The following is a 17411-nucleotide window of genomic DNA, read 5'->3' as shown; positions in this document are numbered from 1 at the left end:
TATTGCACGATTCATAAAGAAATGGAAGGACTTGGAAAAAAATTGTATTCAGTGAAGTAAGCCAGACCCAGAGAAACAAAGGTTGCATGGTTTCCCTCATCTGTGGTAGCTAGAATGTACCTATAAAACTGTAAGTAAGTACGGAAGTGGTTACAGAAGAATTAGCTGAAGTATATAATAGATTCTATGGGGAGCTCAAAGAGTATAAATTTTTATTAGAAAGACTAGGTCAAAACCCAACAAATTAAGTACCAGGAAAGGGGTACATGCAAGGAGGGGCAGGACCAAGGGGAGATAGATGAATGGGGGGAGGGGGAAGAATGCAGTCAAGAGGTCACTGTAGCCAGGCACAGGTGGCTTATACCTGTAATCCTAGCAACTCAGGAGGCTGAGCTCTGAGGATTACAGTTCAAAGCTGACCAGGGCAGAAAAGCCCATGTGAGACTCTTATCTCCAATTAAGCACTCAAAAACTGGTAGTGGGGGCTGGGGATATAGCCTAGTGGCAAGAGTGCCTGCCTCGGATACACGAGGCCCTAGGTTCGATTCCCCAGCACCACATATACAGAAAACGGCCAGAAGCGGCGCTGTGGCTCAAGTGGCAGAGTGCTAGCCTTGAGCGGGAAGAAGCCAGGGACAGTGCTCAGGCCCTGAGTCCAAGGCCCAGGACTGGCCAAAAAAAAAAAAAAAAAAAAAAAAAAAAAAAAAAAAAAAAAAACTGGTAGTGGAGCTGTTGTTCAAAGTGGAAGAGTGATAGCCTTGAGCAAAAGAGCTCAGGGACAGTGCCAAGGCCTTGAGTTCAAGCCTCATGATCAACCACTCCCTACGAAAGAAGGAAGGAAGGAAGGAAGGAAGGAAGGAAGGAAGGAAGGAAGGAAGGAAGGAAGGAAGGAAGGAAGGAAGGAAGGAAAAAAGAACTGGATATACCACAAAACTAAGAAAAGGGAAGGGGTGTGTTGAAGAAGAGGGATGCATTACATTTATAAACTGCTTTGTTAAATGATACCTTCCTTGTAGAACTACTTAAAGATAATAATAATAAATAAATAAAACATTTATTGAGCACTTTTTAAGACCAGGGTACTTTACCAACCCCCTTTGTACATTTATATCACCAATTTGAATCCCCAAGACAGCCTCCCTAGGATGAACAACTATCACATAAGCCCCTCCGTACAGATGAGAAAGATGGGGCTCGCAACCTAGCTGATGTCACACAGCAAGTGTGCGGCAACCCTTGGATGCGAAGCCAGGTTTGGGTCATAGCTGGGCTCTACCCACCAGGCTGAATGATTCCTAAAAGCCTCCCTTCCTCAATTGTCTGGGGACCCCATGGAGAAAGGTGCAGCTGATGAGAACTCTGACCGCATCCAGGGTCCCGCAGAGCAGCTGACTGAAGGCCCCCGAGGCGGCCTGCCTTCTCCCCCGCGGGGTCAGCCCAGCCCGGCCGGCCGGGCACCGGGCGCTCAGGCGCCGGCCAGCTCCTGCCATGGCTCTGTGCACAGGGCGCACGGCCCGGGGACCGCGGCCCCCACTCGCGGGCGCCCACCGCGGCTCACTCGGAGGCCTGGATGTAGACGGGCACGGCCAGCATGGCGCACGGGCCCTCGGGCCCCGCCTGCAGCTCGGCCAGCGCCAGGTTGGAGCCTAGCGCCTCGGGGTGCGCGGGCACCACGAGCTCGGGGTCCGCGCCCACCGCGCCGCCCACCACGATGGACAGCACGGCGTCCTGCTCCTGCTCGCGCTGGGCCTCGGGCGCCGGCCCCGGCCCGTTCCCCGCGCCCGGCCCTGGTCCCGGCCCCGGCCCCGGCCCGGCCCCGGCGGCCTTCAGCGCCTGCAGCCCCAGCGGCTCGGCCAGGGGGGTCCCCGCCTTGTGCGCGCCGCCGCGGGGGGCTGCCCTCCTCCGCGGGGGCCGCCGGCCCTGCAGGTCCTTGTCCTTCGCGGGGCCCAGGCGGCAGCGGTGGTCTTTGAGGTACTTGTGGCGGGAGAAGCCCTTGGCGCAGCCCGCGCAGCGGAACTTGTAGTTGCCGGTGTGGGCGCGCTGGTGCTCGGCGAGGTGCGCCCGGCGGCTGAAGGACTTGCTGCACAGGGCGCACTTGTGGAGCTTCATGCCTGGGGAGCGAGGGGGCCCGCGTGAGAGGCGGCCGCTCCTCACCCCACACCCTGCCCTCCCCCTCCCCGGGCTTCCCACCTCCTCCCAGCCACTCATTCTCCTCCGCTGCACCGGGCAGGCTACGGCCCCTCGGCCTTGGCACTCGCCATCCTCTCCGCCTGAAATGGGCCGCTCAGCCCCTAAGCCTTGTGGCACTTTGTAGGCTACAGTTGTCTCGCACCTGGACTGCCCACCTCAGCTGCGCTCCTCAGACCATGGATACAGGCTGACGCTTTTGTAAATGGAGAAAATGGACCTTTGGGCCCCTCTCCACCCTCTTCCCTGGGCTTTGCCTCCCCTTCTTCCCATCCACCCTCCCAAGGCCAGCACTTCCTGTTTCCCCTCCCTGGGAAACCAGCTCTGAGCTCTCCCCATGCCTCAGCGCTCAGCTCTGGCGAGCCTCCAGACTGCTACCCGGTTCCTTCTCTGCCGCCACCCTTGTCCTCTCCATCTAACAGCTTTTGTCCCATCTCCCTCACTAAATGCTCAGCTTCCCCAAGAGGGCAGGGGAGGGAGGGCCTGCCTGATGCCCATGTGGTCAGCCTCTCTATGAACCAGTCAAGTCAGTCCACACCAGCCTGCCAGGCTCCTTTCACACTCTTGGCCTCCTTGGGTTGAGGACTCAGAGGAGAGGCAGGGACTCCACCGAGACTGGTCACCCAGTAGGAATGAAGCAGCCCTAAGACTCAAACGGAAGCCCTGCATCCAAGTCTGGTTTTCCAGCTCACATGGACCCCTGACTGTTTTCTGTAGAACAGAGGTTCTTAAGGAGCAACTTTGACAGTGCCTGGAGGTGTGTGGGTTATGGATCCAGGGGGAGGATGGTGTGGACACCTGGAGGGAAGAATCTGGCTCAAAACGCCAGCCTGTCAAGAAGTGCCTGGGAAACCCAGCATACCCTGCCATGGACCTGCCCATTTCTGCTGGACCCCACGTATTCCCCAGGCTGGGGACTGTGTCCCACCCACCCCCACCCACCCCCTCCCACCCAGGGGCAGCACACAGGCCTGCCCTCCAACCCACACAAGCAAAGCCAGCTGGCTAGACACAGCAGGCCATGGCCTCTGCCCTTCCTCCCAGCCAGCCTGGCCTAGCTCTCCTCCTCCTGTCCAGCTCTTACCTGAATGCGACAGGATGTGCGCCTTCAGCTTGTCTGGCCGGTTGAACTCCTTACTACAGCCTGTGTGAGTCCTGGAATCCCAAATACCAGTCTCAGGGGCTCAGCAGTTTGGGACCTATAGTCAGGCCCACCACTAGCCCTTGTCCCAGGAAGGGAGCAGGGTGGGAGTGGGGCAGGCAGGACCCAACAGGTGAAAGGGGGAGGCATTCACCCTTGGGGCTGCCCCTTCTGGTCCAGCGCCCCCAGGTGGTGACCCCACTGGGTGACAGCCCTACTCACGAGAAGGGGCATTTGTACTTCTTGAAGGGCTCATGGATCAGCATGTGTCTCTTCAGTTTGTCCTTGCGGTTGAAGGCAGACTCGCATACAGAGCATTTGTAGGGCTTCTCGCCTGTAGAGACAGTTGGGGAGGGAGAGAAGGTTCCAGATAAGGATTCTGAATTTGGGGAGCAGTTTCTCTGTCATTCCTTGCCACTCTGTTTTTTTGTTTTTGTTTTTTTTTGTCGGTCGCAGGGCTTGAACTCAGGACCTGGGCGCCATCCCTGAGCTAGCACTCTACCAGCTAAAGCCACAGCTCTACTTCCACTTTTTCTGGTGGTTAATTGGAGATAGGTCTCATGGCTTTCCTGCCTCAGCTGGCTTTGAACCCAAATCCTCAGAGCTCAGCCTCCTGATTAGCTAGGATTACAGGCATGAGCCACCAGCACCCAGTACCACTCTGTGTTGTCAGAGAGAGAGGAAAGAGCTTGCTTTTTAAAATTTTGAAAATAGGATCCAGCTATGTGGCCCGGGCTGGCCTCAAACACACAATCCTCCTGCTTCTGCCTCCCAAGTACGTCTGCTGTGATAGTTGGCTTTTCTTTGTGTGTGTGTGTATGTTGCTGGGGATGGAACTGAGGGCCTAAAACATACCCCCAACTCCTGGCTCATTTAAGAGGTATCACTATGCTGCCAGGGCTGGCCTTGAACTCTTGCGCTCAAGAGATCCTCCTGCCTCAACCTCCTGAGTGGTTGGGCCCAAAGGTGCTGCCACTGTACCCAAGGGGCTTTTCTTTCTTTCTTTTTTTTTTGTACTGCTACTAGGGCTTGAACTCAGGGTGTTGCCTCTTAGGGTTTTTGCTCAAGGCTAGTGCTCTACCACTTGTACCACAGCTCCGCTTCTGCTTTCTCTGGTGGTTAATTAGATATACAAGTCTCATGGATTTTCCTGCCCCAGATGGCTTTGGACCAACATCCTCAGATCTTAGCCTTCTGAGTAGTGAGGATTACAAGCATGAGCCAACAGTGCCAGCAAATGTTTTCTTTCTTTTTTTTTTTTTGTTTGTTTGTTTGTTTTTGTGCCAGTCCTGGGCCTTGGACTCAGGGCCTGAGCACTGTCCCTGGCTTCCTTTTGCTCAAGGCTAGCACTCTGCCACTTGAGCCACAGCGCCACTTCTGGCCATTTTCTGTATATGTGGTGCTGGGGAATCGAACCAAGGGCTTCATGTATATGAGGCAAGCGCTCTTGCCACTAGGCCATATCCCCAGCCCCAAATGTTTTCTTTTTTAAACCACAGGTTATAGTAAAATTAAAACTAACAAACACTGGACTGGGCTCCAGAGGGGAGAGTTATTCTCATTATATAAGTTTTTGTTTGTTTGTTTGTTTGTTTTTGCCAGTCCTGGCGCTTGGACTCAGGGCAGGGCCTGAGCACTGTCCCTGACTTTTTTTTTTTTTTTTTCCGCTCAAGGCTAGCATTCTGCCACTTGGGCCACAGCGCCTCTTCTGGCCTTTTCTATATATGTGGTGCTGAGGAATCGAACCCAGGGCTTCATGTATATGAGGCAAGCACTCTTGCCACAAGGCCATATTCCTAGCCCCTCATTATATAAGCTTTAACCTTAGGCTTTCTCAAACTTTTGATACTTTTTAATAAAGAAGAAAAAAAAGGTTGCTGGGCATCAATGGCTCACGCCTGTTATTCTAGCTACTCAGTAGGCTGAGATCTGAGGATCCTGGTTCAAAGCCATCCTGACAGGAAAATCCATGAAACTCTTATCTCCAATTAACTTCTAACAAGCCACAATGGAGCTGTGGCTCAAATGGTAGAGCGCTATCCTCGAGCAAGAAAAAACAAAAACAAACAAAAAAACCCCGCAGGGACAGCACCCAGGCCTTAAGTTCAACATCTAGGAAAAAAACAATTGATAAAAATTATTTTTGTGGAGTGCTAGGAATGAAAGCAGGACCTGGAGCAGGCTAGGCCAGGGCTGAAGCCCTTTCACCAGCCATGGTTGAAGTCTTTCAACCAATAAAAACAATCCCAAGGATTAAAAGAAAAGAAAATGGCAGTATCTCAAACTGTGTCCAAGGAGGCCGAGTTTTGCCCAGGATTGGATGGGAATTTTGCAGTAAGAGCAGTGTCCCGCCCTGGAGGTCCTGCCATCTATCGAGGGCAGGAGTCCCCCCACCAGCCTCTGGGGGCACCTGTAGTGGTGATGGGGGCAGTGGGTGGGGGCCAGGAGGGAGCCAGAAGCGATGGACGGGAGCGATGAAGGGGAAAGGAGGGAAGTGGGGAGGGGTGGGGGCAGGTGAGTGCTCACCTGAGTGGATGTGAGCGTGCAATTTGAGGTAGTGTTCTCGCCGGAAGAACTTCTTGCACACCTGGCATTTGAACCTGCCCCCGCTGCCGTGGGTGGGCAGGTGACGCCTCAGGTAGCGTTCACAAGGAAACACCTGGAGGAGAAAAAGCACTGTCTTCAGGTCTGCTGCACCAGCCTTGCTTTCCAGCCTCCCTTCCCCGGCAGCCCCCATGGCAGACTCTCTGGAGACCCTCTCAATCCATGGGGTCAGATGGCGCTCAGAGCTCATGAGCCCTGCCAAAGCACACCCACTCTGCCAGGCTGTCCTTCCTACCCAAGAGGGCTTCCTCTCACCAACTCCTATCTATCCTTTAAGACCCATCCGGGGGCTGGTAATATGGCCTAGTGGTAAAGTGCTCGCCTCACACATATGAAGCCCTGGGTTTGATTCTTCAGCACCAGATATATAGAAAAAAGCTGGAAGTGGCACTGTGGCTCAAGTGGCAGAGTGCTAGCCTTAAGCAAAAAGAAGCCAGGAACAGTGCCCAGGCCCTGAGTTCAAGGCCCAGGACTGGCAAACAAAACAAAACAAAAAGACCTATCCGGGTGCCATTGCCTCTGTGAGACCTTCTCTGATTCTTGGTGCTATGCTGGACAAAGCAAATTCTGGCTTTGAACTCTCACCCCAACATGAAGTCGGTATTTGATCCACTGAACTACAGTACTTTATTTACGGGGAATCCTAGGAGGGCAGAGCAGGGCTGCCAGTCTGCAGCACAGGGCATGGGTCAAATGCCTGACATGTAAAGGAAAGAATTTTTATTATTACTTTGTGTGCAGATACTGAGGCTTGAACTCAAGACCTCATGCTCTCACTTGTTTATTTCACTTAAGGTTGGCACTCTATACTCCACACTTCCACTTCTAGCTTTTTGCTGGTAAGTTAGAAATACACGCACGGGTGTGCGCACACACACGCACGCACAGGCACACACCGACTTCAAACTGCAATCCTCAGATCTCAGTCTCCTGAGTAGCTAAGATTACAGGCATGAGCCACCAGCATCTGGTAAGAATTAATTTTTAAATAAATAAGAAGTGAAGAAATGAATGGAAGATAATGAAGAGCCAGAAAACACAGGAGCCAAAATCTCTGTCTAGCATAGGCATAAGCTAGGCATTCGCTCATTCATTCATATATTCATTTTTATCATTCACCTGGAATAGAGACCTGGCCAAGGGCACAGACCTATTTCTCTCTCTCTCTCTCTCTCTCTCTCTCTTTTTTTTTTTGCCAGTCTTGGGCCTTGGACTCAGGGCCTGAGCACTGCCCCTGGCTTCTTTTTGCTCAAGGCTAGCACTCTGCCACTTGAGTCACAGCGCCACTTCTGGCCATTTTCTGTATATGTGGTGCTGGGGAATCGAACCCAGGGCTTCAAGTATACGAGGCAAGCGCTCTTGCCACTAGGCCATATCCCCAGCCCCCTCTCTCTCTTTAGAATGGGGACAGGAACAGGATGGCTGCCCTTCCTGTGGGATCATCTCAGTCAGTTCAGGTAAAATGCTCAAAACAGCAATTGGCACATGTTTCTTGCACAATTCATGGCACCTTTAAATTCCAAAGCCTAAAGTTAGGCTATCTAATTGGAATCATCTAGAATGAGGTCAAGTAAAGCCAGGGCTGTCCTGGAAAATTTGCCATGAACAGTTGTTTAAAAATGGGGAACATAGGGGCTGGGGATATAGCCTAGTGGCAAGAGTGCCTGCCTCGGATACACGAGGCCCTAGGTTCGATTCCCCAGCACCACATATACAGAAAAAACGGCCAGAAGCGGCGCTGTGGCTCAAGTGGCAGAGTGCTAGCCTTGAGCGGGAAGAAGCCAGGGACAGTGCTCAGGCCCTGAGTCCAAGGCCCAGGACTGGCCAAAAAAAAAAAAATGGGGAACATAGATCTAAAAGATAACTGGACATAAGCTATACAGGATACCAGGCACTTATACACAGTCAGACTAAAGGAGAACACCCTTAGAAGAGGGCCCCAAAGCTATCACTTCCCTGAACATATAAAATCCTACTTACTGAGACAAATTCCAGTAAATGGAAACAGGGGCTTTTGTTGTTGGTGGTGGTGGAGTGGTGTTTAGTTTTGCTTTTTTATTTTATTTTTTCTTTTTAGGTGGGATAAGAGGGGTGCAGGCTGGGAAAGTGGCTTAGTGGTAGAGTGCTTGCCCAGCATGCATGAAACTTTGGATTCGATTCCTCAGTACCACATAAACAGAAAAAAGCTGGAAGTGGCTCAAGTGGTAGAGCGCTAGCCTTGAGTACAGACAAGCTCAAGGACAGAGCCCAGACTCTGAGTTCAAGCCCCAGGACTGGCAAAAGAAAAGGACAGGGGGAGAGGATGCAGAAAGGGGAGGGAGGAAGGGTGAACAAATGCAAGCATGCTATTCAGTATACACTATATGGAAAAACGAACTGTGTAATGCATGGGCAGGGATGGGAGCGGAAACTTGGGAAAGTGAAGGAAGGGGTGACATTGTTCAAAAAAGTAATGTATTCATTACCTGGCTTATGAAATCATAAACCCCTCTCTGAACAACACCTTAATAATAGCATTAAAATTATATTTTAAAAAAAGAAGAAGAAAATGAGGACCAGGAAGAAAAAGTTGAAACGCAATAGGGTCAATGGAAGGTTTCTTCAACAAATAAAGGGAAAAATCAGGAGGATGGAAGAGGGCATCTGTGGATTAATAGAAGCTTTTATAGTATTGATCAACCACAGATCTGAATCTGGAGGCCTGAGCCAAATAAACTACAAGCCTGGAGGCCTTAGAATCGGAGTCACTGGTTGGGCACAAAAGAGGGCTTCCAGAGTCACTGAGAAGGCACCCTAGTAAGGGGAGGTGGGAGGTCAGCCCAGAGCCCTGAGGCAAGGGGCACCCCATCAAGACACCAACCTTCTGGCAGTGCGGGCAGGGGAAGTTATGGGTAGCAGTCTGCAGATGGTGCTCCAGGGCCTCCGGAGTGGAGTACTTGTTGACACATTTGACACACCTAAGTAGGAAGGAAGCAGGAAGCTGAGAAAGTCCACACGGCCAGCAAGTATGGAGCCCAGTCTCCACTACCCCAGAACCCACAGCAGGAAGCAAAACAATACATTTCAATCCTTCTCAAACTCCAGTCGTCTCCACTCTTACTGCCTCCATCTTTGTCTGAGCTGCCATTGCTTTGTGCTAGGACTTGGGCAGTAGTCTCTTCTCTTGCCTCCCTGCTTTGTCCTTACCTCTTGTAGTCCATTCTCCCCAGTAGCCAGAGTAAGTCTTTAAAAAGAAAAGTCTTGGCTGAGTGCAAGAGGCTCACACCTATAATCCTAGCTACTCCGGAGACTGAGATCTGAAGATCTTGTTCAAAGCCAGTCTGGACAGCAAAGTTCATGAGACACTTTAACCTCCAGTTAACCACCAAAAAGCCAGAGTGGAGATGTGGCTCAAATGGTAGAGTGCTAGTCTTGATCAAAAAAACCTCAGGGACAGCACTCAGGTCCTGAGTTCAAGTCCCAGGAATATCACAATAAAGAAATAAAAATCTAGCTGACCACAATGGCTCATGCCTATAAACCTAGCTGCTCAGGATGCAGAGATGGAAACGATTATGGTTTGAGACCAGCAAAAAGGGCAAAAAGTTTGTGAGGCTACATTTCAACCAATTAAAAGCTGGCTAGAGGCTGGGAATGTGGCCTAGTGGCAAGAGCGCTTGCCTTGTATACATGAAGCCCCGGGTTCGATTCCCCAGCACCACATATATAGAAAATGGCCAGAAGTGGCGCTGTGGCTCAAGTGGCAGAGTGCTAGCCTTGAGCCAGGGACAGTGCTCAGGCCCTGAGTCCAAGGTCCAGGCCTGGCAAAAATAAATAAATTAATTAATTAACAAAAAATAAATTACAGACCAAGAAACACCACAGTACTCACAGGCCACAAGCTACTCTGAAGGACTAAAAAAGGCCACACGTCATCACCTCTGAAACCTCTGCTAGAGGATAGAGCCATTTATAATAGTCCAGATAAGGAACATCACAGGTATGTAAACAATCATGCCAAAAACAGAATGTGGGCCCTGTGGGAATCCCAGGCAGGTGACCCCCCCACCCCAAAGCCCACTGATATCCACACATAGGGAGTCCCAGCCAGCAGGAAAGGAAGAGGAAGGCACAGACCTCACACTGTGGTGAGGCAAGATGACAGATTCCCTCAGGCTCAGAGGAGATTGATGTGGGGCAGATTTAACAAAAGCCACGAAAATCCATCAACTTAGTCATCAAGGAAACATCAGCAGAATGTGACAAAGGAACATCAAGTGGTCCTGATATGAGGCACAAAGGACATGATATCACCTTGGTGTTCTTGCCAAAGTGTGTGTGTCCTGAACGTAATCACAAGGTGAGACCAGATGAGCCCAAACAGGGACAATGGACGAGATAATGACTCCATGCTTTTCAAAAATACCAAGTTGGGCATGATGGTGCATGCTTATAATCCCAGCAAGAGGCTGAGACAGGAGGAGTGAGAGTTTAAGGAAAACCTGAGCTATAGTCAGATCCTGATTCAAAAAAGAAAACAAGCACTGGTAGCTCATGTCCATAATCTTGGCTACTCAGGAGGCTGATCTGAAGATCCAGGCTCAAAGCCAACATAGGCAAGAAAAGTCACAAGACACTCTTTTTTTACTCTTTTTTTTTTTTTTTAACCAGTCCTGGGCCTTGAACTCAGGGCCTGAGCACTATCCCTGGCTTCTTTTTGCTCAAGGCTAGCACTCTGCCACTTGAGCCACAGTGCCACTTCTGGTTCTATATATGTGGTGCTGAGGAATTTAACCCAGAGCTTCACATATATATGAGGCAAGCACTCATGCCACCAAGCCATATCCCCAGTCCAGCCCATGAGATTCTTTTTTTTTTTTTTTTTTTGGCCAGTCCTGGGGCTTGGACTCAGGGCCGGAGCACTGTCCCTGGCTTCTTTTTGCTCAAGGCTAGCACTCTGCCACTTGAGCCACAGCGCCACTTCTGGCTGTTTTCTGTATATGTGGTGCTGGGGAATTGAACCCAGGTCCTCATGTATACGAGGCAAGCACTCTTGCCACTAGGCCATATCCCCAGCTCCCCCATGAGATTCTTATCGCCAATTAACCACCTAAAAATGGGAAGTAGACCTGTGGCTCAAAGTGGTAGAGCATTAGCCTTGAGCAAAAGAGCTTAGGAACAGATCCACAACCAAAAGAAACCCCACAAACAAAAAAGAAAACAAAACAAATCAAAGTGAGAATGGAGGTATAGAGCTGAGTCACAGAAGTGATTCCCTAGCATGCATGAGGCCCTGGGTTCAACCCTCAAACTCACAAAAATATAAGAAAATAAATATAAGTAAAGGTCATGAAATGTAAAGACAGAATGAGGGCTATGCCAGCATTCAGGAGGCAAAAGGCTAATGTGACTGCCAACCTGGGCTGGACTCCAGGCAGAGAAAACACTGTCTTTTTTTGTTCTATAAAGGATGTTACTGCAACAACTGTAAAACTTTCTGTAAATCCTGACAAAGTGTACTGAGGTTAACTTCCTGTGTCTGCTTACAGAAGGAGCTCTCCCTGATTTTGGGAAAACTCATGAAGATAAAGGTGAAGGATACCAGCCATACATTATTCTCGGGGATAGGACCTAACAAAGCCTGTGAGCACAGTAGTAGTAGTGGAAATCTGGGTGGTGGAAGTCTGAAATGACATCAAAATAAAAAGTTGTGAGTTCTTGTTTTGTTTTGTGCTGGTACCAGAGTTTGAACTCAGCCCCTTGCACTCACTCAGCTAGCTTGCTTGCTTGCCTGGCACAATACCACCTCTAGCCTGGCTTTTTTGCTGGTTACTTTGGAGACAGAGTCTCACATGCAGAATTTTCTGCTTGGACTAGCTTTAAATTGTGAGCCTCAGCCTCCTGAGTAGCTAGAATTACAGGCATGGATCACGGATGTCTTACTAAAACAAAGTTAAAACTTTAAAAGCTGTAGTAGTAGAATGCCTACTTAGCTAGGATCATGCCTTGAATTCAAATCCTAGCACAGAAAAAAAGGAAAAAAAAAAAAAAAGGCCAGGCACTGGTAGTTACTGCCTGTAATCCTAGCTACTCAGGAGGCAGAGATCAGAGGATCTGGATCCAAAGCCAACCCAGGCAGAAAAGTCCTGGAGAGTCTTATCCTCCAAAAAGTTGGAAGTGTGGCTGTGGCTCCAGTGGTAAAGTGCTATCTTTGAGCAAAAGAAGCTCAGGGTCAGTGCCCCGTCTGAGTTCAAGCCCCAGGACCCACACAAAATCAAACTACTTTGAACAGGACTGACTGTGACAGGGTGGCGAGGGAGGTGGGGATGAGGAATTCCCACTTACCCTTTGTTGTTTTCAAATATTGCACTATACTCATGTAACGGCCCTGTTTTGAAGGAGGTAATTAATCATTTTTAAACCTCCCTTGGGTCTCTGACCTGCCAAATTACTTCTAGGAACATGGGTAAAGATAAATGTCCAAGGTTGTTCCCTGTAGCCCTGTTTGTAATAATAACAAACTAGAATCACCTAATTATCCAGCAATGGTAAAGGTTTAAATAAATCACAGCACACCCATGACCAATGGACTATGAGAAACCGTTAGCGAGAACATGGCAGGTCTGTTAGACTGAAATGCAAAGCTATCTATATTATAATTTGAAGTGTAAAAGTATTTGTTTTTCTCTTTTGGCAGTACTGGGTTTTGAGCTCTGGGCTTTTGTGCTTGTTAGGTAGGAGTTCCAACACTTGAGTCACGGTTTATGCCTGTTTATCTCAGTCTGGACCACAATCCTATTTTTGCTTCCTGCATAGCTGACATATAGACATGAACCACTGCATGCAGCCTTATTGGTAGAGATGAGGGAGTGAGGTCTCTACATTTGATTGTTTTCTGCCAGTCCTGGGGCTTGGATTCAAGGTCCTTTCTCCCCGACCCATACCCATGAGCAGAACCACCCTGCCAGCTGGATGTCCCCTCTAAGCTGTCTTTGCTGGTCATGAGCAGCAGAGCCACCAAGACTGCAGACCCCGTGCTCCCGTTTACCTGGGAGAGGTTGTGGGGTACTTACTTGTAGACGGCACTGTCTTTCTTGGGGCTGTGCTGCGGGAGGAGGCTGTGTGAGTACTGGTGCACACCCAGGTCATACAGTGACGGGAAGTCCTTGCCACAGAGGTGGCAGCGGTAGCTCAGCTCCTCCTGGTGGCTCTTGATGTGCTCCAGAAATGTATCAAGCTTGGGGAATGTCTGTGCGCAGCTCTTCACCACACACTTGTACACCTGGAAGAGAGACACCAGGTGAGAGCGAGGAACTCACTTTATGACCTTTGGACTAAGAGTAGGTGTTGGGTCTGGTTTTTTTGTTTGTTTGTTTGGGTTGGTTTGGTTTATGCTGCTACTGGGGCTTGAATTCAGGACCCTTCCCTCTTTGCTTGGCTTTTTTACTCAAGGTTGGTGCTCTGCCACTTGAATCCCACCTCCACTTCCAGCTTTTTGCTGGTTAATTGGAGATAAGTCTTTCATATTTGTCTGCCAGGATTGGCTTCAAATGATAATCTTCAGATCTCAGCCTCCTGAGTAGCTAGGATTACAGGAGTGAGCTATGGGTATCTGCCACAATATCTTTTCTAATCAGTTCACTATTGTCCTTGATCTATGACAATAGATCAAATGGATTTTTGGAAACAGGAGCTTGTTCTCTCTACTCTGTATATCCCTCTGGTACTGTGGTGTCTCCAGGAATGGTAGGAAAAGAAGAGAAAAGGAAGCAACTCTCTGGTTGCTAGGTATCACCTCTGGGTATGTGACCCAGCAGGTCTGGGTGACCTAACTTCACTCCTAATAGGGAAGGGTCAGGGACCTTTCTTTGAGAACCATTATCTAACTAGCCCACCTCAGGTCCTCTCTCTCTGGGGGAAGTGGCTAGTTTTGCTGCTCTTTAGGAACCAGACTCTCAGGCTAAATGTCAATTTATAAAATACTGATCAGAGGCCAGGCACTGGTGGCTCACACCTATAATCCTAGCTACTCAGGAGGCTGAGATCTGAGGATCACAGTTTAAAGCCAGCCTGGAAAGCCCACGAGACGATTATCTCCAGTTAACCATCAAAAAGTCAGAAGTGTAGCTGTGGCTCAAGTGGTACAGCACTAACTTTGAGCACAAAAGCTCAGGGACAGTATCCAGACTCTGAGTTCAAGCCTCAGTATTGGGAGGGGAAAAAAACCCAAAGCTGATCAACTCCAGTTGTGTTTTGGGGATTTCATTTTTGTTTTGTAGTAGGGTTGGAGCTGAGGACTAGACAAGCTGTACTTGCTCTGCTTCGTTACTCAGCTGGTGCTCGGCCACTCGAGCATTGCCCACAGTCCAGCATCTTATTAGTTACCTGGAGAAAAAAATCTTGCAGATCTTTTTGCAATACCAGGCTGATACTAAGCCACAATCCTCCAGGCCTCAGCCTCCCGAGAGGTACTAAGGTGTGAGACACTGGTGGCCAGCTTTCATCTTCTTTTGAACAGTTTTGTCATCCTTCCATTCCCTCTTCTGTGAGTTAAGTGAAATTCTGAGAAGTGTTTTTAACATTTTGGGAATTACACTTTGATAAATAGTACATACTCCTCAGGTGCCTATACTTCCTAATGAAGGGAACCCCAATTTGCTTAGAGTAACAATACGCCTAGTTTAGACTTCGTCCTCACTGGCCCCTCTGTATCTAATGTTAACCATGCAGCTCCTTGCTTTGCAATGATAGGTAGCAGGTCGACCTTTTTTTTTTTTGGCCAGTCATGGAGTTTGAACTCAGGGCCTAAACACTGTCCCTGGCTTCCTTTTGCTCAAGGCTAGCACTCTACCACTTGAGCCACAGCGCCACTTCTGGCTTTTTCCATATATGTGGTGCTGAGGAATAGAACCCAGGGCTTCCTGTATAGGAGGCAAGTACCCTACCACTAGGCTATATTCCCAGCCCCACAAGTCAGCTTTTGGGATAGCATCTCTCATGGGCTCTGTCCTTGAGCCTCTCTATACTCGAGGCTAGAGCTCTATCACTTGAGCCACAGTGCCACTTCTGGCTTTTTCTGTTTATGTGGTACTGAGGAATCGAACCCAGGGCTTCATACATGCTAGGCAAGCACTCTAACCCTAAGCCACATTCCCAGCCCTCCCCTCTACTTTTTGCATTTGTTCTGACTGGTATATAGATATGATGCATGGAGATATAGCAGCCGTTGTGCAACCTAGAGGATGAATGCTACAGCTAAGCACAGTAGAATAGAAAGTTAAAAGCCTGATCTATAATGACATGTCTGATCTGCTATATAAACCCAGTACTGTCTACTTATGAACTTCCTTTGAAGGGAGAGAAATAAAACACTTATGAAGCCTGTTTGCTATTGTGTAGAACCAAACAGCACTTTTCTAAATGACAGACCTCATGCACTGTTCTGATCAGTGCTCCCAGGAAAGGCTGCTGGGCTCCTTTGCTTATAATAGCCAGAGCTGTGTCTGAGTGGCTGCCTAGAAAAAGCAAGCACTTCCTCAGGCCAGGTGACCATGGTGGACCACAAGGCCATACCCTCTGATGTCAGACACCAGAAGTGGCAAGATGTGGACCCTTGCTGCTAGAAACCCAGCCAAAGGCACTATGGGAAAACGTACATGATCTCTGCCATCTCCAGACAGCAGATGACTTGTACCACTGGGCTCCTGCCTGTGTGCTTGTGGCCCCTGTGCCCATGCCCACCTACCTGCTCATTCTTGTGCTGAGTCATGTGGGACTTGAGCTGGAAGTAGGTGCTGAACTTGCTGGGGCAGAACTGGCAAAGGTAGGAGCTATCGATGAGGACCACCTGCTTGGGCTCCAGCTTGTCACCCTCATCCTCACCTGCTGGGGGCAAGGTCTGGGGCTGTGGTGTGCTCGAAAGGGCGTGGCCCAAACCTGGGAAGAGAGGCAGGCAAGGGAGGAGGTCAGTGAGCAGGGACAGGGAGAGTCAGGACAGGAACCAGGCTGTTTGGGAGATCGCAGGACACCTACTGTGTGTTCTGCTGGGTATGCCTGGTATGGAACAGAGAGTCACATCCAGTCCAGGAAATAAAATGCTGATACCTTTGCATTCGGAGCCAGAGGAAGGGAGAGCCTCTAGCTTCAGTGCCAGCCTTGTCTCAGATAGACCTCTCCATGGTGGGCCCTCACTGAACACTAGCTACCCTCCCAGTGCCTCTCCTTCTAACTGGAACCATTTGCCCCCTGTCCTTTTGTCACCACATTCTTCCTCTGTCTCTCATATCAGGGACCTCTGGCCTCACCTCAGCAGCCATGGCCCAGTGCATGAGTCACAATGGAGTTTGGAAAGTAACAGGAGAGATGGTCCCTTCCCTAAGGAGCCCAGAGGCCAGGCACACAGAGGCAGTGCCAGAGGAAAGCCAGTGGAAGGCCAGGGGCGGCCAGCCCTGTGAGACTCCTTCAGTAGCTGGCTTGGGGCTGCTGTTGCTCAGCCCTGAAGCTGCATGGAAAGGACTTACAGCTGGCTCCACTCTGTCCAAGGCAGAGGCCATGAGCACTAGGTGGGAAACGGGAACTTGGAAGGCAGGCAGCCAGTCCAAATCCAGATGTGTCATTTTCAAAAGTTATGACAGCCAACCTGGGAAGACAAACCTGAGAGACTCTTATCTCCAATTAAAAGCCAGAGTGGAGCTGTGGTTCAAGCAGTAGACCACCAGCCTTGAGTGAAAAAGGTAAGGGGGAGCACAAAGTGAGTTCCAGCCTCACTACTAGTGCACACATATTAAATAAAGTTACCATATGGTATCTCAGAATGTAAGGCCCCAGTTCAATCTGCAGCACTACGAAGGAAAAAAAAGTGAACTTTATGGCCAGGAGTTTGGCCTAGTAGTGGAGTGCTTGCCTAGCATACATGAAGCTCTAGGTTTGATACCTCGCTACCACATACACAGGAAAAGCCGGAAGTGGTACTGTAGCTCAAGTGGTAGAGTGCTAAACTTGAGCAAAAAAGAAGCCAGGGACAGTGCTCAGGCACTAAGTCCAAGCCCCAGGACTGGCAAAAAATAAAAAGATTCTGAGTTGGGATCCAGGGAAAACAAAGATAGGAAATCAATTAGTGATGCCTGCCATGGATATAGTATTAGAATAATGCATATTACATAACACACATTACGTATTTGTCACCCTTCCTTTTATCCTGTGCCTTCTACCATGCTCCCTCTTCTCTCCTCTCTCCTTCCTTCCCCTCTCCTCCCCTCCCCTTCCTCTTCCTACTGGTTTTGAACATCCCCTTGCTATTTCTGCTCAAGGCTGGTGCTCTACCACTTGAGTCATGCACCTCCACTTCTGGCATTTTGCTGGCTAACTGAAGATAACAGTCTTGAAAGATTTGTATCTCTGAGCTGGCTTCAAGCCAGGACTCTCAGATCTTAGCCTCCTGAGTAGCTAAAGTTACAGGCATGAGCCATTATTTGTTTTGAGATGAGGATGTCACTATGTA

The 17411-nt window shown here is 49.5% G+C and overlaps 1 protein-coding gene across 1 annotated transcript in view; it reads right to left on the bottom strand.

The window, feature by feature from the left end:
* Positions 1–1065: 1065 nt before the first annotated feature.
* The window catches only part of Znf341 (zinc finger protein 341), a 33550-nt gene continuing 17204 nt past the window's right edge, over positions 1066–17411 (bottom strand). The window contains exons 9-15 of the mRNA XM_048349022.1: positions 15657–15847; positions 12985–13193; positions 8793–8889; positions 5855–5987; positions 3551–3662; positions 3272–3342; positions 1066–2111 (exon numbers count right to left, since the gene is read on the bottom strand). Of these exons, the coding sequence (XP_048204979.1) occupies positions 1555–2111; positions 3272–3342; positions 3551–3662; positions 5855–5987; positions 8793–8889; positions 12985–13193; positions 15657–15847 (1370 nt within the window). The 3' untranslated portion in view covers positions 1066–1554. The remainder of the gene's footprint in view (positions 2112–3271; positions 3343–3550; positions 3663–5854; positions 5988–8792; positions 8890–12984; positions 13194–15656; positions 15848–17411) is intronic.

The sequence above is a fragment of the Perognathus longimembris genome, chromosome 6 (genome assembly GCF_023159225.1).
Source record: "Perognathus longimembris pacificus isolate PPM17 chromosome 6, ASM2315922v1, whole genome shotgun sequence".
Lineage (NCBI taxonomy): Eukaryota > Metazoa > Chordata > Mammalia > Rodentia > Heteromyidae > Perognathus > Perognathus longimembris.
Note: the sequence above shows the minus strand (reverse complement) of the source record. Positions and strands in the feature narration are given on the sequence as shown.